Source organism: Ranitomeya variabilis, chromosome 5 (assembly GCF_051348905.1).
Source record: "Ranitomeya variabilis isolate aRanVar5 chromosome 5, aRanVar5.hap1, whole genome shotgun sequence".
NCBI lineage: Eukaryota > Metazoa > Chordata > Amphibia > Anura > Dendrobatidae > Ranitomeya > Ranitomeya variabilis.
In genome coordinates this window covers 273,654,480-273,676,815 of record NC_135236.1, presented here as the reverse complement: position 1 = coordinate 273,676,815, position 22,336 = coordinate 273,654,480, and the positions used below count along the sequence as shown (strand labels likewise).

The following is a 22,336-nucleotide window of genomic DNA, read 5'->3' as shown; positions in this document are numbered from 1 at the left end:
TGAAAACTGCAAATCTCACAGCTCTGCATATTCTGATATCATCTCTAAATATTCTCTAATTTGCTACTTGTTTCCTGTGATATGAAACTAGTGGCAACTCATCTCTCTCGGGGCAGCACGCTGAGGTTTGCGTGCTGCCGGTAACATGAAAGATTCTGCATAGCGTACAGTCTGCAGCTTCTTCTGTTCTTAGTTTTAAACGGAGGAAATTTCTATCAAAATATTTCTCATGTCACCATTAGTGATGAGCAAGTGTGCTCATTACTCGGGTTTTCCGAGCACGCTCGGGTGTTATCCGAGTATCTTGGGCATGCTTGTAGATTATATTTGAGTCCACGCAGCTGCATGATTTGCGGCTGCTAGACCGCCCGAACACATGCAGGGATTGCCTATTTGTTAGGGAATTCTCACATGTATTCAGGCTGTCAAGCAGCCGCAAATCATGCAGCTGTGGAGACAAAAAACAATCTACGAGCATGCCCAAGATGCTCGGAAAACCCGAGTAACAAGCACACTCGCTCATCACTAGTCACCATGTCTCTCATATCGATGTCATCTGGACAGGGTATCAAGGGACAACTTCTTCAAAACCCTTACCAAGCTTCCTGTTCTTTTCAGAACTGTCCTAACTCTCCTTTGCAGCAAATGGGGAGTTTATAGGAATCAGGGGTAGCAAATGTGTAAGAGGGCTGGAGACTACAGATATTCTATTATTTGGGAGTTACCAAAGCTTCTGTCAGCAGACAGATGTTTCTACAGAAAGAAGTGAATTTTTATCAATAAGTTAGTGGAAGCATAAAATTGCTATAATTTGAAGTACTTTAGGAGCAAGTGATCCTTGTTAAGTGCTTAATGAAGATGCCTAAATAAAGACTGACACTAGAGGAAATCAGGATGGCCCATTTCATTCTGAGCCAACATCCCACATTGCAGAGAGAAATATTACTTTGTGATTGAAATCAAATGGTGACAATGCTTAAAGGGAACCCGACAGCACTTTTTTACTGCCCGTAAACCACCAATATGAATTACATAAATGGATAGGGGCCAATTTATTAAGGCTGGAGAAGCGCACGCTCACACTACACCAATCTTGGAGTAATAGACATGTCAAATTCATTAAAGGGAACCTGTCAGCAGGATTGTGCACAGTAACCTACAGACAGTGTCAGGTCGGCGCCGTTATACTGATTAAAATGATACCTTGGTTGATGAAATCCGTCTTGTGGTTGTTTCTTAATCTTTATTTTTAGTTCTGTGATAATGAGATTCTCGTGCCCTAAGGCGGGGCTGGTGTACGTGGTGCGGGGCTACTAGTGGTATGCTGATTAACAGCTGGCTACCCCAATTAGGCAATGGAAACCGGCTGTCAATAAGTATGACACTAGTAGTTCCACCCTGTCAACAGGAAGAGAAACTGCTGCTCTGTTGACAAGGAGTAGCTGAATCCCTGGTAGTAGCAGTCAATGACAGGCGCTGGGTACAACAGACATGTAGTTGGCTCGGTTATCAACTACATACCTTTCTTTCTAAAGTCCCGGATATCCTCTTTAAACCTGACCCTTTCTGGCTTGACTGACATCTCTCTGGCAGAAGCTGCTTATGACCTACAGTGGCTGGAAATATGTCAATCAAGCCAGGAAAAGTTTCAGTACAGATTGTTCCTGGTCTACAAATGAGAATACAAACTTGAAAATGTAAAATCAGCTTTCAGTATAATAGAATTTATATAATGGCTCAACCTCACAATATTCAAAAAGACACTTCGGCATTCAAATTGCAAACTTAACCTCACAAAGCGTACATTTCTATAGAGCTTCTCGGCCAGTTCTTGCACGTGCTTCATTAGGTACTTTTGAGTTCCCTCCTCGTATTGTATTTTGTGCACATCGTAAGCAACCAGCTGTCGAGAAGACACATAAAATACACAAGTCAGAAGGAAACGGCTGCGGTCATACAAATGTTCTATGTAATTCAGTGTCTACCTCATCAAATAAATCCAGTGATCTGTAAGGTGGACCTCTCTCTGTCACAAATCCTGCAAATGCCATGCCTTCAAGAACCTTGGTTAGAAAATCATCTTCCACTAACCCACGCTGACCCAAAAAAGATGCCTGGAAAATACATATTTGTTAATGCAAAACAGTCACAAAACGATATACATATTTGACATTTTGAAGTGAAAAAAAATGGGAGTGAACCAACCTTATGAAACCGTATGACAGGCTCTGGGTGAACTCTTATCAGTTGAAGACAACAACGATATCCTTGCAAGACTTGAGCAAAAAGGCGAAGAAATACAGCGCGAACTTCCATATCCTGTAATACAGAAAAAAATTAAATAAAATAACGATTCAGAGCATCTCAATACACTTCTGCACAACAAGTCATGGGTCACTTTGCATTACAAATACAACTGTATAAGAGAATGGAGCTTATATTCTTCACACTTCAGAAGATGTTCAGCACGAAAAATGCATGCAAACATATTCATTGGGATTCACAATGTGCATTTATCTGGGTTGCACAGTGACAAAGTCCTTTAAAAGCCTTGCAAAAGGAAAATTGATAAAATGTATTTATATACTTTAATTCTAAATAGCTACAATAAAAACTTTATATCGGACCCCCCCAACTGGGACTGGTAGTATACAGTCTGCTGTTAAAACCGAGGGAGAGAACTTCCTCTCCCAATCGGTGCCTGTGACAGTAACACAGGAGGGTTGGTTGACTGGGCAACTACTTTATTGCTGTAGGGTATGTGCAATTCCTGTATACAGCTGGCAGTCCTGCTGTTTCTGACATAGAACAGACAGCTCACTGCTCCAGGCTGCTTTCAACATGATAGAACTGATGTGATCTGCTTTATCTGGTCCTTCTCTTTACTCCTTTTAAGAAACTAGGAAAGGGAGAACCCATGACCCACAGTCTGGGCAAAGAGATATCACAGAGGCTCTGAGAAGAACCCACAGCAGACACTGTGGGTTAGAGTTTATCCAAATAAGGAAGATACTTTGTAGTAGGAGAAAACAGTACAGGAATAAAGCTGTGCTGACACAGGGGATTATGACTCCGGGAGGCTGCTGCTTCATTCAAAGTAGTCACAAATAAATGGGAAAAAAATGTTCATATCAGAAGTTCACAGTCGTGAAAACCACAATCTTAGGACCAGTCGATAGTCAACAAGCTAAAGTAAAAGATAAGGAAAGATCACCATTCCCCAACATAAAAATGCAGAGCTTTAGTTAGGAAAAAGCCTTTTTCAAGCTGCTTGCTCACATATTAACCCCTTAGTGACAGAGCCAATTTGGTACTTAATGACCGAGCCAATTTTTACAATTCTGACCAGTGTCACTTTATGAGGTTATAACTCTGGAACGCTTTATCGGATCCCGCTGATTCTGAGATTGTTTTTTCGTGACATGTTGTACTTCAAGTTAGTGGTAACATTTCTTCGATATTACTTGCGATTATTTATGAAAAAAATGGAAATATGGCGAAAATTTTTAAAATTTTGCAATTTTCAAACTTTGTATTTTTATGCCCTTAAATCAGAGAGATATGTCACAAAAAATAGTTAATAAATAACATTTCTCACATGTCTACTTTACATCAGCACAATTTTGGAAACAATTTTTTTTTTTGTTAGGGAGTTATAAGGGTTAAAAGTTGACCAGCAATTTCTCATTTTTACAACACCATGTTTTTTTTAGGGACCACATCACCTTTGAAGTGATTTTGAGGGGTCTATATGATAGAAAATAACCAAGTGTGACACCATTCTAAAAACTGCACCCCTCAAGCTGCTCAAAACCACATTCAAGAAGTTTATTAACCCTTTACGTACTTCACAGGAACTAAAACAATGTGGAAGAAAAAAATTAACATTTTACTTTTTTTTGCAAACATTTTACTTCAGAACCATTTTTTTTAATTTTCACAAGTGTAAAAACTGAAATTTAACCACAAATTTTGTTGTGCAATTTTTCCTGAGTACACCGATACCCCATATGTGGAGGTAAACCACTGTTTGGGCGCACCGCAGAGCTTGGAAGTGAAGGAGCACCGTTTGACTGTTTCAATGCAGAATTGGCTGGAATTGAGATCGGACGCCATGTCGCGTTTGGAGAGCCCCTAATGTGCCTAAACAGTGGAAACCCCCCACAAGTGACACCATTTTGGAAACTAGACCCCCCAAGGAACTTATCTAGATGTGTGGTAAGCACTTTGAACCCCCAAGTGCTTCACAGAAGTTTATAACGTAGAGCCGTGAAAATAAAAAAATCGCATTTGTTTTCACAAAAATGATTTTTTCGCCCACAAATTTTTATTTTCACAAGGGTAACAGGAGAAATTAGACCACAAAAGTTGTTGTGCAATTTCTCCTGAGTACGTCGATACCCCATATATGGGGGTAAACCACTGTTTGGGCGCACCGCAGAGCTTGGAAGAGAAGGAGTGTCGTTTTACTTTTTCAATGTAGAATTGGCTGGAATTGAGATCGGACGCCATGTCGCGTTTGGAGAGCCCCTGATGTGCCTAAACAGCAGAAACCCCCCAAAAGTGACCCCATTTTGGAAACTAGACCCCCCATGGAACTTATCTAGATGTGTAGTGAGAACTTTGAATGCCCAAGTGCATCACAGAAGTTTATAATGCAGAGTCGTGAAAATAAAAAATATATATTTTTTAACAATAAAGATTTTTTAGCCCCCAAGTTTTTATTTTCACAAGGGTAACAAGAGAAATTGGACCCCAAAAGTTGTTGTCCAATTTGTCCTGAGTATGCTGGTACCCCATATGTGGGGGTAAACCACTGTTTGGGTGCACGGCAGAGCTCGGAAGGGAAGGAGCGCCATTTTGGAATGCAGACTTTGATAGAATTGTCTGCGGGCGTTATGTTGCGTTTGCAGACCCCTAATGTACCTAAACAGTAGAAACCCCCAACAAGTGACCCCATTTTGGAAAATAGACCCCCCAAGGAACTTATCTAGATATGTGGTGAGAACTTTGAAAGCTCAAGTGCTTCACAGAAATTTATAATGCAGAGTAGTGAAAATAAAAAAATATATTTTTTTCCCAACAAAAAAGATTTTTAGCCCCCAAGTTTTTATTTTCACAAGGGTAACAGGAGAAATTGGACCCCAAAAGTTGTTGTCCAATTTATCCCGAGTACGCTGATGCCCCATATGTGGGGGTAAACCACTGTTTGGGCGCACGGCAGAGCTCAGAAGGGAGGGAGTACCATTTGACTTTTTTAGCGCAAAATTGGCTGTCGTGTTTGGAGACCCCCTGATGTACCTAAACAGTGGAAACCCCCCAATTCTAACTCCAACCCTAACCCCAACACAGCCCTAACCCTAATCTCAACCCGATCCATAATCCTAATCACAACCCTAACGATAATCACAACCCTAACCCCAAAACAGCCCTAATCTCAACCCTAACCATAACCCTAATCAAAACCCTAAATCCAACACACCCCTAACCCTAATCCCAACCCTAACCCTAATCCCAACCCTAATCCCAAACGTAACACTAATCCCAACCCTAATCCAAACCCTAACCCTAATCCCAACTCTAACCCTAACTTTAGCCCCAACCCTAACTTTAGCCCCAACCCTAACCATAACTTTAACCCCCGTCGTCACAAAAAAAGTTCAATGTAACCTTTTTTTTGTACGTCGCGTCCGCCATTTCCGCGGATGCGTGGCCGTAACTCTGCCCCCTCCTCCCCAGGACATAGACTGGGCAGCGGATGCGTTGAAAAACTGCATCCGCTGCCCACGTTGTGCACAATTTTCACAACGTGCGTCGGTACATCGGGCCGACGCATTGCGACCGCCCCGTACCGACGCAAGTGTGAAAGAAGCCTAAGGCTACTTTCACACTAGTGTCGTACTCGGCCCATCGCAGTGTGTCGGGCCGACGTACCGACGCTAGCGTTGTAAGCGCCGCACAACGGGTGCAGCGGATGCTGTTTTTTCAACGCATCCGCTGCCCCATTGTGAGGTGCGGGGAGGCGGGGGCGGAGTTCCGGCCACGCATGCGCGGTCGGAAATGGCGGACACGTCGCACAAAAAAGTTACATGTAGTTTTTTTTGTGTCGACGGTCCGCCGAAGCACGACGCATCCGTCGCACGACGGATGCGACATGTGGCAATCCGTCGCAATGCGTCGCTAATGCAAGCCAATGGAGAAAAAACGCATCCTGCAAGCACTTTTGCAGGATGCGTTTTTTCTCCAACGACGCATTGCGACAGAAGCCAAAAAACGCTAGTGTGAAAGTAGCCTAACCCTAACCCTAAATTTAGCCCCAACCCTAACCCTAACTCTAACCCTAACCCTAACTCTAACCCTAACCCTAACTCTAATTTTAGCCCCAACTTGTCTTCTCCTGCCGGCCGGCAGATGGCAGCAGATGGCGGGCGCACTGCGCATGCGCCCGCCATGATGAAAAAGCCGGCTGGCAGGAGAAGACAGAAGAGGACCCAGGGACCCCGGGTGAGTATGATAGGGTCCCCGAATCCCCCTATTTCTCTGTCCTCTGATGTGCGATCACATCAGAGGACAGAGAAATAACTGATCGCTTTTTTTTTTTTTTTTTTTTTTGCGGTCGCCGGTAAACTGTTAATTACCGGCGATCGCAAAGCAGGGGTCGGTGCAAACCGACCCCGATCATGTTCTTTGGGGTCTCGGCTACCCCCGGCAGCCGAGACCCCAAAGAACATCCGGGTGCCGGGCGCACTGCGCGTGCGCCCGCCATTTTTTCCCGGAAAAAAGATGGCGGCGCCCATGGGGAGACACGAGGAGCACCGGGGGAGGTAGGTAAGTATTGGGGGGCTATTGGGGGCCATCGGGGACCACATTTCTCTGTCCTCCGATGTGCGATCACATCGGAGGACAGAGAAATTAAACGGCAAATCGCGTTTTTTTTTTTTTTTTTTTTTTTTTGTTGCGACCGCCGGTAAACGGTTAATTACCGGCGATCGCAACTCGGGGGTCGGTAAAAACCCCCCGAATCATGTTCTCTGGGGTCTCGGCTACCCTCGGCAACCGAGACCCCAGAGAAAATCCGACTCTGGGGGGCGCTATTCACTTTTCCCACAGCGCCGTTAATTAACGGCGCTGTGGATTAAGTACCCTTAGCGGCCGCCGTTAAAAGGCGTATCGGCGGTCGTTAAGGGGTTAAAAGGCACTCTCTGCAACCAAGTCCTATTTGTAATGTGTGTATCCCATTGAATTTATGCCCTAGTTCTGTGAATTTAATATAGGAAGCAGTGTGCATGATCATTTCTTTGGGGGAGGAGTATCTGGTGTGTAGCTGATATGGAAAAAAGTACTTCGGAACATTGAGAAACACTGGTACTTACCTGCATTCGAAGAGTGGACGTTGTGATAGAAGAAGGAGGGAAAGCCAAATCAGCAATCTGTAAAGCAGGGTCTAAAACCTGAGGAAACAGCGAAGCAGTTAACAGCAAATGATACAACTGGCAAAGGGTACGTAAAAGGTTTAAGGCATTTTTAATCAATATAAATAAACAAAAAAAATAGACCACAAAAAAGTAGAAATCTGTAGTAATAGAACAGTAAGTTTTACAATGTCAGTAATTTTCAAAATAGGTAAGTTGGGTTAAGACATTTTTTTCGGTATATTAGTAAACAATACACACACTGAATTCTTATTACTTCTGCCTTTGGATCTGAAATATATCCCTAAATGCTCCTAAATTTTATCTGTTGGAGCCATGTCTGAAAGGGACTTGCTTTTCCCTTCCCATAAAAGAACACAAACTCCACTGCTTAAAATGTATGAGAAATAGAATGTAGGAAATTTAATTAAAAGTTCATCTCTCAGAATAAATCTCAAATACGAATCAACGAAGTTGGGTTATTCATGAGTCTCTCATTCTACAGTTAGAATATAAAGCTCATGTGACCCTGCCAAGCACACAGGCAATATGTCATTAATAGCTAGAATATCAGGACTGGAATTCATATCTTGTGTGATGCAGTTACCCCCGTTACAGCTAGGGGGCGCTGCATGTGCTCCTCAGGATATGCATGTAGTTGTAATGGTTGAACTCGCCACATACCTCCCTCCTATGGGAGTGGCTACAAGTATATAATGTAACCATGTAGGTCACATGGGGAAAATGGATGGACCTGAGTGGTCTGTGTGCCAGGTCTTGGAGGGCCTCTGTGTTGGGAGGTCCTGGGAGTAGGACTAGATCCCTGAAGAGCACATGGGGGAGGCCTTGGACCTGGGGTGGCCTGTGTGTTGGACGGTCCCAGATGGGGATGGACGTCCTGAATAGCGCACAGAGTGGACGTGTGTGCAGAGTCCGTGATGGCACTGCGTTTGGGGGAGCTGCAACCCATCTGAGGATCTGGACTGTCATGTGGCCTGGTGAGCAAGGCATTGCCAGGGACGGTGATCCCAGTTCGGCAGCTTCCCTGAGAGAGTGATTACTGATAGGAGTCAGCGTATGGAGCAGGAGCTCCTAGAAGGTAACCCAGCGTATGGGGTGCTGTGCGGTCACCCACGGCAACTGGTCAGATAAGGATCAGCGTGTTTAGAGACCGCGACCCAATGTCATGTGCGCTATGTGACTAGGGACATTGATGAACTGTTCGGCGTACGGACACCCATGGTAACTGGACGAAGTGAGAGGTCCAGCATGTTTAGTGTCCGTGAGATAAAGCCGAATATGAAGTGTGAATACAAGAAGAGGAAGTCATCGTAAGTCATCGTAAGAAGATGGGAGGCCCCGGATCGGACCGCGACGCCCATTGGACCCGGACGGCAGCGGGACCGCCCCCTGGGTGAGTATAATCTAACCTCTTTTTCTCATCTTTCAGGTTACATCGGGGGCTTATCTACAGCATTACAGAATGCTGTAGATAAGCCCCTGATGCTGGTGGGCTTCGCTCATCTTCCATTTTGGGGGTGACAGGTTCCCTTTAAGGGGAACCTGTCAGGACCCCTATGTCCTCCAACCCCCTAACATTTCTGTATTTATTGCTAAATTCCCTGCCTAACCAGCCCTTTATCCTGTCACCTAAACATGTTTAAAAAAAGGATTTATAAGCAGTTTGTCTTACAAAAAGTAGTCCTTTCAGTAGTCGATGTGGCATTGTTTTCCCAAGACTAGGCGTCCGTCTTTGGGCGTGATAATATGATTTGCGCACAGCGGAAGACCAGAAGTGCAGAAGACAGCTCATGTACATCTTCTGCACTTTCAGTCATGCACAGTGCGCCTAAGTCGGGAAACGTACACCTGGCTTTAGAGGCGCAATGCTGGCTCTTGCAAATAAGGTTATCATGCCCTCAGGCGATCGATAACATGCAATGAAGGACGACTAGTTTGTGAAAACTAATGCCCTATTCAACTAATTTGCATATGAAAAACAGATACTAAACACTTTGTGTTTTGTTTTTTTTGGTTTTTTTTAAATCTGTGTTTGGGTGATTAACATGTTAAAGGACTGGTTAGGCTGGGAATTTAGCAACACACAAATGCTGTTGGGTTAGAGGGAATGTGGGACCTGGCAGGTTCCCTTTAAGAGGAAAGATCACAGTCCGCTACCCTGTTTCTAAAGGACCCCATACTCAGATTACCGTAAATACTAGAGCAGTGGTCCCCAACCTTTCTGACCTTGAGAGCCACATTCAGCTTAGAGAGGGTCGCAAGCCACATCCAGCTCCCACTCCCTTCAAATTAGTGTCAACCAAAGCCCCCATTACAGGTATAATGATAACCAAAGCTTTTCCACAGAAATCACTCCAGAGCAGTACACTGAGATCCAGGGGTTCCCACAAAACCCCCATTCAGTATTCTCCCAACACACTGTCACATCCAGCTTTGAGCACCTCCTCTAACAGGTAGTACAAACCTCCAGCGTATCATACCTAAAACATCTCTAAACCCCTAAGACCAGAAAATGTGCATCCAGATCTGCCATTCTGTGCAGGGCTACTCACAAAATTCACCATTTTGAGATGCGGTCTTCATACCTGTTTTCTAGACCTGGACCTAATGCATCAAGCTGGCAGACAGTCGCGAGCCACAATTCATGGGGCCGCGAGCCACATGTGGCTCCCGAGCTACAGGTTGGGGAGCCCTGTACTAGAGTATAAGCCGACCCGAGTATAAGCCGAGACCCCTAATTTTGCCACAAAAAAACTGGGAAAACTTAATGACTCGAGCATAAGCCTAGGGTGGAAAATGCAGCAGCTACTGGTAAATTTCAAAAATAAAAATAGATACCAATAAAAGTAAAATTAATTGAGACATCAGTAAGTTAAGTGTTTTTGAATATCCATATTGAATCAGGATCCCCATATAATGCTCTATACAGTTCATGATGGCCCCATAAGATGCTCCATACAAAATATGCCCCATATAATGCTCCTCCTTAGAGATATTTGCCCCCATATAATGATGCACAAATGTTTATTATGACCCAATAAGATGCTCCATACAGACATTTGCACCATACAATGCAGCACAAATGCTGATTATGGCCCCGTAAGATGCTCCATAGACACATTTGCCCCGTATAATGCTCCACAAATGTGGATTATGGCCCCATAAAATTCTCCATAGATATTTGCCCCATATAATGCTGCACATGGCCCCATACAGATATTTGCCCCATATAATGCTGCACATGGCCCCATAAGATGCTCCATACAGATATTGGCCCCATATGCTGTTGATGCAATTAAAAAAAAAAAATCACATACTCACCTCTCAGGCCCCAGGCACTTGCTATACTCCCCTTTCCCATTCCACCTCCGATCGCTGCAGTGTCTTCCCCGTCCTCTGCACGGACGTTCAGGCAGAGGGCGGCACACATTAATCGCGTCATCGCACCCTCTGACCTGAGCGTCAGTGCAGAGGACGCAGAAGGCACAGTGGCGCCGACGGTGGAACGGGGAGCAGGTGAATATCGCGCACTGCGTTATACTCACCAGCTCCTGGCGCGGTCCCTGCACATCTGTTCCCCGGCGCTGGCAGCTTCTTCCTGTAGTGAGCTGTCACATGGTACCGCTCATTACAGTAATGAATATGAGGCTCCATCCCTATGGGAGGTGGAGCCGCATATTCATTACTGTAATGAGCGGTACCATGTGACAGCTCACTACAGGACGAAGCTGTCAGCGCCCAGACAACCAGGGACGTCCAGGGACCGCGCCAGGAGCAGGTGAGTATTATTAGACAGCTGCCGCTCCCCCTCCCCTGCCAACCCCTGGGTATGACGCGTATAAGCCGAGGAGAATACCAGCGCATCAAATTTCCAATGGCTGAACCTATTTTGCTCTGGGATATAAGCCGCGGTCAGGGGAGTCTAGCAGCATCACTCTCCTACAGAACACATTACCGCACAGCTGGGCCAAATGTCCCTGTGTATAGGGAACTATTACATATGGTGGGCTTAACCCTCCACAGAATCCAAAGGCCGCAATACAGGAACTCTTCATATGTTATTACCCCTCTTAATCAGTGATCATTTATACTCTGATTGCTAATATACTAAAGGGTAAGAAGTAGAGCAATTGCATACGTACTTAGTCCTTGTACCCGATCATACCACCTGTCAACACAGGGAGTCAAATGGATATGGAATCTTGATCATGATGAAATTTAGCCTCTTCAGTTCTGGCAATTTTGAAAATATGTAGACGCAGACAAAGGCAGTGGAAATATTGGAATAGTGCTCATAATCTTATTTTTCTGGCTTTTATTTTATACCATTTCTTATATATATGTAATAAGAAATTTCTGAATGCGTTTGCGTGGGAATTTCTTTTTCTACAATGGAGCGAGGCTAACGATCTGTCTGTTCTGTCACGCACTAATCTCTCCCGTTTCAGTATGGTGACACAACTGTTCCTGGTGGTGATTCTTCTGCTTCCTGTGACATCAAGTTGACAGAGCAGCTCCTTTTTCACTCTCCTATGTCAACGGGGCATTACCGACATGATGATTGATAGCTGGTTCCCCGCTGCCAAAATCAGTGCAGGATGATGGGCTAGCTCATGCAATGTAAAATTGCACTAACTCAGTGTGCCGGGGAAGCAGCTTTCAAATATCATGATGTTGGCAGTGACGTCTTGTCGACAGAGCAGTGCGGATGAGAAGGAATTGCTCTGATGACAGGACATCACAGAAGTGTGAAAGTCACAGCCAGGTTCAGACAAGAGAGATCAGCGGTCGGCAGAACAAGCAAGTAATTAGCATCCCACCTGTAGCGGGGAAAAAAAAATTCCTGATAAGTCCTATAATTACCATCAGGCTTTTTCTCGGGAGTCTACTTTTGGGAAATATATAAGTATAGGGTTATAATTAATTTTGTATTTGTGCTAGCTAAAATCCTTCTACTTCTAATCCAATTGTCACAATATGCTGGTGCTATTCAGTCTAATTACCAGACGTATTATTAGAACATACTTCTATTTTCTGAAGACAGATCCATTACACACATAAAACATCATTTGCATTTAGAAAACATTTCAATATAGCACCTCATTCAAAAATTTGAAACATGAAGATTATGTCAAATGAACATGCTAAAGCGGTTCTCAAGGCATAAATGATACTAAGAAGTAAAAGTAAATAAATAATACAAAGAACAAGCTAATCAGTGTTCCACAGTTGTATTGCAAGATTCTCACCAGTGACAAGGCATCTTGTGTGTGATGGACCAATGGCTCTGGCAGAAGTGGAATCTGGACACACTCAGGGATAGTTACAGTGCCACCATCTAAATCTGCAATGATTACATCAAGCTAAGGAAAAAGCAAAAATTGGAAGAAATGATTGAGGTCATATTATAAATCAAGCAAAGTAGGTAGACAACTTCTCTGAAGAGCAATTAGCTGATTGTGTATGAAGCATTTCTTCACATATGAGATCAATTCTCTTAAGAGAACAATACTGCACGAGTTTAACAGATAATTTAATATCATGATTTAATTGACAAGTGGTGAACGTCCCTTTTGGCCACTTATCTTTACAGACATGACTGAAAAGACTGTACATTTTTTCAATAGAATCACTGAAGTAGAAAGATTGGGGTCCGAGTAACACTTACAATTCCCAATTGCAAACTTGTAAAATATTACCAGATAAGTCAGAAAGAATTTAATGTGTTAAACCTTTACAAAATGGATTGTTAGCCTGTAAATTGTGTTCTGGCATGCAGTAAAGTAAGGCTAATAAATTCATGACATATTCTTACCAGGTCTTGGGTCTCTGCCCGAAAGAGAGCATTTACACCAATAATGAATGGCGTTGGTGTACTCAGAACCTCAAGAAGCTGAGCAGGGAGAATGGGCACATACGTGAAACTGAAAAAGAATAAAAGGCGGCAAACCAGTGAGATTGCAGGAGGTCCACAAGAAGGGGAATATAAATGTCATGAGTTCTATATCAAAATTTAAAGGAACATATCAAAATTGTTTAATTCATGTAAAGAAGGACATGCTACTTAGATGCTTCGCCATTTCCACCTCATTTTTCTTGCAATTCTATATCTGACTTCAACATAACACAAATATTGTTCCCCCTTGAAAACGAATTTTCAAGAGACATAACTTTTTTTTTTTAGGTCAGGCTGGAAAATGGGAAAAAATATAAAATAACAGCAATTTCTTTTTACATTTTCTTATGTTAAATCTGGGACAAAATGACCTGTTATCTTTGTAAGGAGAGTTACCAAACTTCTATAATTGTTTATGTTCTATTATTGGAGAGCTCAAAGATCATGAGAAAGGGAGTCCTGTGCCCATGGTATGAAGAGAATAGCCATTGCTCCTGTGCACTGTCCTTGTATTTGATGCTACCAAATATAACACATACTCGGTTACGTTCCTCATACATAATGACAGTCAATCAATTCCAATAAGAGACATCGTACCCCTGTTTAGTGAGCTGTCGTGGTCACACCACCACTGGAGACCACTAGCGATCATGTTTTATGTGCAGGACAACTCCAATAACATTAATGGTGGTTTAACTAATGAACAAGTTCATGGAACACAATATTTAAAAAAGAAAAAACACAAGAAAAAAAAACCTACTCATTACTAAGCCCAGTCATTAGAAGATATGAAAAGTATGGCAAAGACTAAGCTCTGGTTTTATCTTAACCACTGAATTGTAGGTGATGGAGTAGTGGGACCCTAGTATTTAAGTAGCAGGAACATGGCTTTACCAGGCGATCTATAGAAAAAGGAGCATTAGGCAAGTGGGACTTTCAGTGTCCATCTCCAACAAAAATTCTACCTGTATCTGAGAGGAAACATTATAGCCAGGAGAGCTCTGCAGGCTTCAGTCAGGCGATGGTAACTCCGGGAAAGGAACAAGATCTTGTGCTCGGTGAGAGCTGCACAGAACAGGCACAACACATTGGTGATACCTGGAAAGCAGAAATATTAAAAGCAAAAAGTTAAACAAGAAAAAGTAAAACAAGTAAGAGACTGCCACGTTGCTACTTACCAAGCTGTCGGAATAACAGGGCTACACTACAGTTGCTGATAGGAAGAGAATCACATATTGGGGTCTGGATCACTTGGCGGTCCCCTGCTCCCAGAGATATGGTTCTCTACAGAGATCAGACAGAAATAGTCAGATGTGAGGCAGATGCTTTACTAGTCAGTTATACAGTGGGATCCCAGGTAAATAAATGTAGGTGAAAATTCAGTTCCAGCAAATCAGAGTGGCAAACAGATTGCAATGGAGGACAAGGTGACTAATTTGTGACAGGAGTGCATAACTGAGGGAGTGAAGAGGCTAAGGTTAACTACAAAAGTTTAGGCAACTAACCAGCCACATTGTGTTTGCAGAATGTGCTCATCTCCTCATGTGACAAATTACCCAGTAGGCCTTTTACACTCCAAAAATTTAAATAAGGACTGTGAATGTGTTGACATACCCATGTAAGGGATCACCGCCACTTATTTTTATTAGTTGGCCTTTAATAACAATACTATTCAATTGCTCAGTTCTTACCAATTACTAAGCACAGTTTCGAGATCACCAGCATAAATGTCATCATACCCTCTGTGCCAAACACAAAATTATGAATAGGGTTGTCAAGCTTGAGAAGAGCCCACTCTAACATGGCAGACACATCGTGGCCAGGCACATGCCAGTGTACATGAAGATAAGAAGCGGTAGTATGAAAAGTGCAGCAGAGAGAGGAAAGGCTCAGCGAGTTGTTCTCATAATATGAAAAGTACTAATCGGTTTTGTATTCATTGTACCTGTCTGGAAATAGTGTCAAACTGTTACTGGCGTGTCATATGCCTTAATAAAAACTGTGTGATTTAAAAAAAAAAAAAAAAAAAAAAAAAGAAGGAAAGGTTCACCCCCACCGCCCTAAAATAACACGAATTGGAAAAGAATCCCAATTTCAGAAATAAAGCTTCTTTTACTTGAGACATTGGCAAAAATGAACATGGGCATAATTATTTATTTTTAATATATGTATTATTCGACAGGTGACAATGTGCAATAGAAGCATCATCTATTAATAGGAAGGGGTATTAAATATTGTGATAAATATAAAAGCTAATGCAAGGGAAAAAAAATACATGCAAAATTAATGATGCATCCATAATGCTAAGGATTCATATGCTAGACTATTAAAGTCTCAGATTCCTAAAAGTGTTGGGGTTTCCTATTAAGCATCTGGAACACAGTGCTGGAATAGGAGGAATTTGCAAGTTTACAAATGTAACAAATCATAACTCAGTAGAGAACTGGACACAGGGGTAACTTGGTTTCTCTATCGCCTCGACACAGGAAACCATGGGGGTGTATGCTGCTGACACTATGCAAATAAAAAAGTTAGATCCTCCTCTGCAGTGTACACCCCACCGACAGGAAGGGTTTTGTCAATTAATGTAGCCCCTTTTTTCTTTTCACCTCAAGTACAGCACTGTGAATTTATGGCACTTTGTTGTGGGCTTTAGTTCCATGCTCTGGTAAATCTAAGGAGTGAAATTATAATCCAAAAGGAGGAAGTGGTCCGTGGCATCAAGGGACCCAGAGGAGAAAATAGAAGAGGATTCCTTCTATTTTGCTGGCTATACAGCACTTAGTGTGAAGAGGGCAAAAACTAAAGAACTGGCTGCTCATTAAAGCACATTAGTCTCCAGATTTTAAATTATAAACAGCATACCGGACTTAAAGGGAACCTGTCACCCCCAAAATCGAGGGTGAGCTAAGCCCACCGGCATCAGGGGCTTATCTACAGCATTCCAGAATGCTATATCTAGACCTAATGAGGCTGGTGTGCTTACTTTAAAAATCCATTGTAAGAATGGCTGTATAATAATTTATGAAAGTATACTTAACTAAAATGGAAAATAGTATTTTGTTTGTCAAATTCTAGCAGGACTCATGTACTGTATTTTATTTTGTGGATTTTACAGTCATCCTGACATGGATTTTCAAAGTAAGTACAATGGCCTTCTCAGGACTGATGGATCTGTGTAAAAATATATGCAGAATGTATTGTGAAATAAGCTTTAGGGCTTGGTCAATAAAAGGGTATTTTACAAATTTTTACAAAACACGGAGACCACTTGACGCATATTTAAAAATGTTTTAATATACAGTGCCACAGAAAAAAAACTAGCCATACAGACATTTTTCCTGCAGCAGTGTATGCTAGACAAATGTGGTAATACATAGCAGCCACTAAGGTGAACGACTGTCCACGTAACAATTCATCGGACTAGAAGGTGGTTATACAGAGCAGGGGGCTTCCCTCTAAGATGTCCAAATGTCCCAACAGGCCACATAGACAGGCATTAACGTCCTAAGACAGTCCCTTTACATGCTTTCATCTTAGTAAGATAGTAAGCCATTATTCCAGTTCTCTACTTTTGGTTAAAAATAAAATATCATGAATTACTTTCTTGGAGTTTGTGGATTTTATTTATTAATTTATTTTTTTTACACCCAAAGAAAGGATCTTTAATTTTCTCTATAGAGATAATGGTAAAGGAAAAGCAGGCTGTGTGCAGCGTGTCAGCTATTATAATGAAGTGCATACCATACCATCCTGCTCCACGTCAGACTGGGAGGAAAAAATTAATATGGAGTCAAAAAAAAAAAAGGAAAGACCTGGAGAGCAAATAATATATTGAATACAAGACGAGTCCAGACAAGCAGACAGCCACTGGCATGTGATCTGTCCACCATGTAACTGGGCTATGCTTCCTTCAGAAAATAAATAATTTAATTTGACTTTAATGAGAAGAATTTAGATAACTTAGTAACTCATGTAGCACTGACCTGGGAGCCCCCTGCGACAGGGACAGTGCAAGTTAGTAGGTTTCCCACAACATTCTCTAGGGATACACTGAGGCCGTCCGTATGAATGGTGTAGATCAGACCTAGGGAGTCCTGTATGGGGGAAATATCACATATGCAATAAGTTGCTAGATTTCTAGACACACATTCCTAGCACTGCAAACATATCACTAGCGTAACTCTACATAATGACATGGAACATGGCGAGTACTTGAAGGGTGTAAACGTTACATACATCTATATTATGGATAAACTAATGAAGGCATACATAGCTAATTCATGTTACTCAAGCAGAGAACACTCACCCTAAAGACTTCTGGATGATCCAGACGGGACACAAGTACCAGCGTCTTTGGAGCATAAAGCTGTGTTGCATGTGGCAAGGGGGCATCTTCCTCGGCGTCCCCATCTCGCTGGTCTAGGAGATTCTACAAAGTATATGCCCATGATTAATTGCAGAGAAACATTTGTTCAATAGTTTGCTGTTCATGGACAAATTGTATTTACCTAAAAATTAGTATACCAAAAACACATACCAGACAGAAGAGCATGCCAGCCACACATCACATGAAATGGAACAATTTTTTTCTTGTAAAAATTTAAGCGTTATTAAATGTTCCATTAAATGGGGTCTGTCATCTCCAAAACTTAAAGAGGTGGTGCACTACAATGTATATTCCGCTCATCTATATAAACCTTTTAAAAAAGTATTTTGATAAATACCTTATGTTGTCCTATGTGCCTGTGAGCGGCGCCATCACTGCTCGCTCAGTTCGCATCACGTGACCCCGGCTGCAGCCACCGCTGATGTCAAGTCAACTTCCGGACTTCCTCGACTCACCCAGGTGTGACCCGGTCGCATGCCTGACTGACTGGGCTATGGGTGGTGTTTGATCGCACGTCACAGCCCAGTATCCAGCGCGTGATTTCCCGCTGTCCTCTGCTTCCATTGGCTGCAAGGACGTGCTGGACAATGGGCTGTGATGTGCGGTGAGACACCGTCCAAAGCCCAATCAATCAGGAAGGGTGTGTGATACCAGGTCATGCTAGGGTGAATCTGGGATGTCTGGAAGTTGACATAACATCAGCGGATGTCAGCAGAGGCTGCAGCCGGGGTCACATGATGAAGGAAAAAAAGGTTCAAAAATGGTTTAAATCGATGAACAACACATACATACACTGTCTGTGTGTGTGTGTGTGTGTGTGTGTGTGTGTGTGTGTGTGTGTGTGTGTATATATACACATATGTGTGTGTGTGTGTGTGTGTGTGTGTGTGTGTGTGTATATATATATATATATGTATATATGTGTGTGTGTGTGTGTGTGTGTGTGTGTGTGTGTGTGTGTGTGTGTGTGTGTGTGTGTGTGTATATATATATATGTGTGTGTGTGTGTGTGTGTGTGTGTGTGTGTGTGTGTGTGTGTGTGTGTGTGTGTGTATGTTTGAGGCACCCTCAATCAAGCTCTTTTTCATAAATGGGTTGATGGATTTGACAGCCTTAGGCCGGTTTCACACGTCAGTGGCTCCGTTACGTGTGGTGACAGTTTTCTCATGTACCGGAGACACTGACTCACGTAGACACATTAAAATCAATGTGTCTCTGCACATGTCAGCGTGTTTTCACGGACCGTGTGTCCGTTAGAAAAACACGGAGACATGTCAGTGTTCGTGGGAGCGCACGGATCACACGGACCCATTAAAGTCATTGGGTCCGTGTAAAACACGTACCGCACACGGATGCTGTCCGTGTGCAGTCCGTGTGCCGTGCAGGAGACAGCGCTACAGTAAGCGCTGTCCCCCCAGCTTGTGGTGCTGAAGCCGCCATTCATTCCTTCTTCCCAGCAGCGTTCGCTGGAGAGAAGGAATGAAAAATCATAGTTTTTTTTAGTTTTTTTTGTGGTTAAAATAAAGATCCTTGTCACCACCCCCCTCCCACCCCCTGTGCGCCCGCCCGCTGGAAATAAAATACTCACCCAGCTCCCTCGACGCTTCCTCTCAGTGCCGCAGCTTGTCCTGTATGAGCGGTCACGTGGTGCCGCTCATTACAGTGATGAATATGCGGCTCCACCTCCCATAGGGGTGGAGCCGCATATTCATCACTGTAATGAGCGGTACCACGTGACCGCTCATACAGTAAGAAGCTGCGGCGCTGAGAGGAAGCATCGAGGGAGCTGGGCGAGTATTTTATTTCCAGTGGGCAGGCGCACAGGGGGTGGGAGGGGGGTGGGTACAAGTATCTTTATTTTAACCACAAAAAATTTTTAAAAAACAATGATTTTTCATTCCTTCTCTCCAGCGAACGCTGCTGGGAAGAAGGAATGAATGGCGGCTTCAGCACCAGATGCAGGGGACAGCGCTTATCTCTAGCGCTGTCTCCTGCACGGTCCGTGTGGTACCCAGTCGGCACACGGCTGCCGCACGTGTGCCACGTGAGCTCACGGACAACTCCGGTACCGATTTTTCCGGTACTGGAATTATCTGGACGTGTGGGACAGGCCTTAGCTGAATCTGAGGCCTAGCGTGTGCACTGACACTGCAAGAACCTAGGGAGTGGGCGCACACAGTTTGTGCAGATGCGCACTCATCCCTTTCTCCAATCATCAACTGCTGCCCCATACACTAATACACGGAAGTGAAGCAAGCAGCCCCTGCAGACAGGAGAGAGGAGCGTGGCGGCCACACTATACTGTGTGCACATGGTTGCTGGGCTCCTGCTATGTCAGCTCAGGCAGCGGTTACTATGGGCAAGCTATCAAAATGTACACCCCCTTATTTTGATTGTGGTAATTAATGGAGCAGAATGGTGCACTGAGCCCTTGAACGTGCCAAAGGTGTACTGAAGCTCCTTCATATGTTTTTTTCTGACTTTTGGGGGTGACAAACTAAGAAAACTTATTAAAATATCAAATTAATTAAAAAAAAAAATCCCAAAAAGAAAAAGTAGTAATCTATCACAAATTATCTTAAGCATAATTGTGGGATACCCAATGTACAATAAAAGGCTTGCAGGGTATGGAGGAAAGAAAACAGTAAGTCCCCTTAACTCCTCATTTCATGCCTTGACAAATCGGGCACCAGTCATGTAACAGCCGTAGGTGTGCCGCAGAACAGAAGTAGCTAAACAGAAATAATCACCTGTGCACACTCCTCCCAGAAGGTGAAACAACTGCAGTAATGACGTTCTGAGTTGATGTCCGTCAGGACCGCAATGAAGAATGACGGGGGATTCTTTTCAGTACACAACTGCCATCCACTGGGCTGGCAGAACTGTGCAAAGCAGGAGAAAGAAGAAAAAACACTGACAAATCATACAAACATTTCCAGACATTTAGAGTGAAAGTGTCAGGACAGAACCTATCATCTCTGGCCCTTCAAATGCAAGTGTCCAAGTCGATCCATACATTGTAAGGCTATATTCACACATTGCGTTTTTGCAGCTTTTTAATGCACTTTTTAATGCAAAATTTTCAGATGCGATTTACAGTACCAGACAAGTCTATGAGATTTCAGAAATCTCATGAACACAGCATGGTGTTTTTTTTCCCTGACTTTTGTCAAAAAGCTGTGTTTTTGCAAAATGCAGGATGTCGCATCTTTCAGTGTTTTTCAACCATTGAAATCACTGATTAGTGCAAAGAACACTGCAAAAAAACGCACGTATCAGGTTTAGCTGTGATTTGGTGGCAAAACCTGATCAACTTGAATCAGATTATTTTTATGCACTAAACTTTATCAGCAGCATAAAAGGGGGGACGACAGCTGCAAAAACGCAACGTGTGAAAATAACCTGAGGCCGGCCAATGGCCGCACAATAGTATAGAGCTTCACCTGCACTGTCTAGACCTTCCCCCCAAGTACTGTCAGCACTATATGTAAAAGTAAAGACATGGCTGTAATACGGATTACATTGAGAACTTTGGTGAAGAAATCCACTTTGTTGTTGTTCTTTAACCCCTTCACCCCCAAGCCCGTTTTCACCTTCCTGACCAGGCCAAACTTTATAATTTTGACCACTGTCACTTTATGAGGTAATAACTCTGCAACGCCTCAACATATCCCACTGAATTTGAGAATGTTTTTCCGCAACACATTGTACTTCATGATGGAGGTAAATTTAGGGCCATACTTAAATATATTTTAAAAAAATTGCCAAAATTTTGAACATTTCGCGAGTTTTGAATTTTTACTTTTTATGCCCTTAAGCCAGAGTTATATCACTCAAAACAGTTAATAAATAACACGTACCGCATGCCTACTTTACATCAGCATCATTTTTTAAACAATTCTTGTTGGTTAGGAAGTTAGAAGGGCTGAAAGTTGATCAGAAATGTCTTAATTTTCCAACAAAAGTTACAAAACTCATTTTTACAAAACTCATTTTTACGGACTACATCACATTGGAAGTGACTGAGGGGCTTATATGACAGAAAAAAAAAACATTCTGAAAACTGCACCCCTCAATGTGTTCAAAACCACATTCAAGAAGTTTAAAACCCTTCAGGTGTTTCACAGAAATTAAAGCGAGGTGGAAGGAAAATAAAAAGAAAATTTTCACACAAAAATGTTGATTTAGCACAAAATTTTTTGCAAGGTTAACAGTAGAAAATGGATTGTACAATTTGTTGTGCAATTTCTCCTGAGTGCGTAGATACCCCATATGTGGTCAAAAACTACTAGTGTGGCGGCACAATGCGAAGATCAAAGAAGAAGCCGTTCAGATTCTGCTGGAATGGTTTGAGGGTGGCATGTCACACTGGCAAAGCCCCCAAGGTGCCAGAACAGGAGAACCCCTCCATAAGTGACCATATTTTACAAACTATACCCCCTAATGAATATATCTAGGGGTGTATTGAGCATGTTGACACCACATGTGCCTCAAAGAAATTAATACCATTGGGCAGTGAAGAAAAAATTATTACATGTTTACCAATAATGTTTTAGTCCCAAGTTTTTAATTTTTTTTAAGGACTAATAGAAAAAAGTTGACCTCTCAGTTTGTTGT

At 42.8% G+C, this 22,336-nt stretch overlaps 1 protein-coding gene across 11 annotated transcripts in view; it reads right to left on the bottom strand.

The window, feature by feature from the left end:
- Positions 1-22,336, bottom strand: part of SBF1 (SET binding factor 1) — a 209,450-nt gene that overhangs the window by 137,276 nt on the left and 49,838 nt on the right. For 6 of the 11 annotated variants that reach the window (XM_077264334.1, XM_077264336.1, XM_077264342.1 and 3 more), the window contains exons 3-14: positions 20,470-20,601; positions 17,639-17,761; positions 17,316-17,426; positions 17,074-17,097; positions 14,508-14,613; positions 14,295-14,427; positions 13,249-13,357; positions 12,683-12,796; positions 7,374-7,451; positions 2,206-2,319; positions 1,986-2,114; positions 1,805-1,903 (exon numbers count right to left, since the gene is read on the bottom strand). In XM_077264334.1, coding sequence (XP_077120449.1) covers positions 1,805-1,903; positions 1,986-2,114; positions 2,206-2,319; positions 7,374-7,451; positions 12,683-12,796; positions 13,249-13,357; positions 14,295-14,427; positions 14,508-14,613; positions 17,074-17,097; positions 17,316-17,426; positions 17,639-17,761; positions 20,470-20,601 — 1,272 coding nt within the window. The remainder of the gene's footprint in view (positions 1-1,804; positions 1,904-1,985; positions 2,115-2,205; positions 2,320-7,373; positions 7,452-12,682; positions 12,797-13,248; positions 13,358-14,294; positions 14,428-14,507; positions 14,614-17,073; positions 17,098-17,315; positions 17,427-17,638; positions 17,762-20,469; positions 20,602-22,336) is intronic. The other 5 variants (XM_077264335.1, XM_077264338.1, XM_077264339.1 and 2 more) reach the window with 1 other exon arrangement.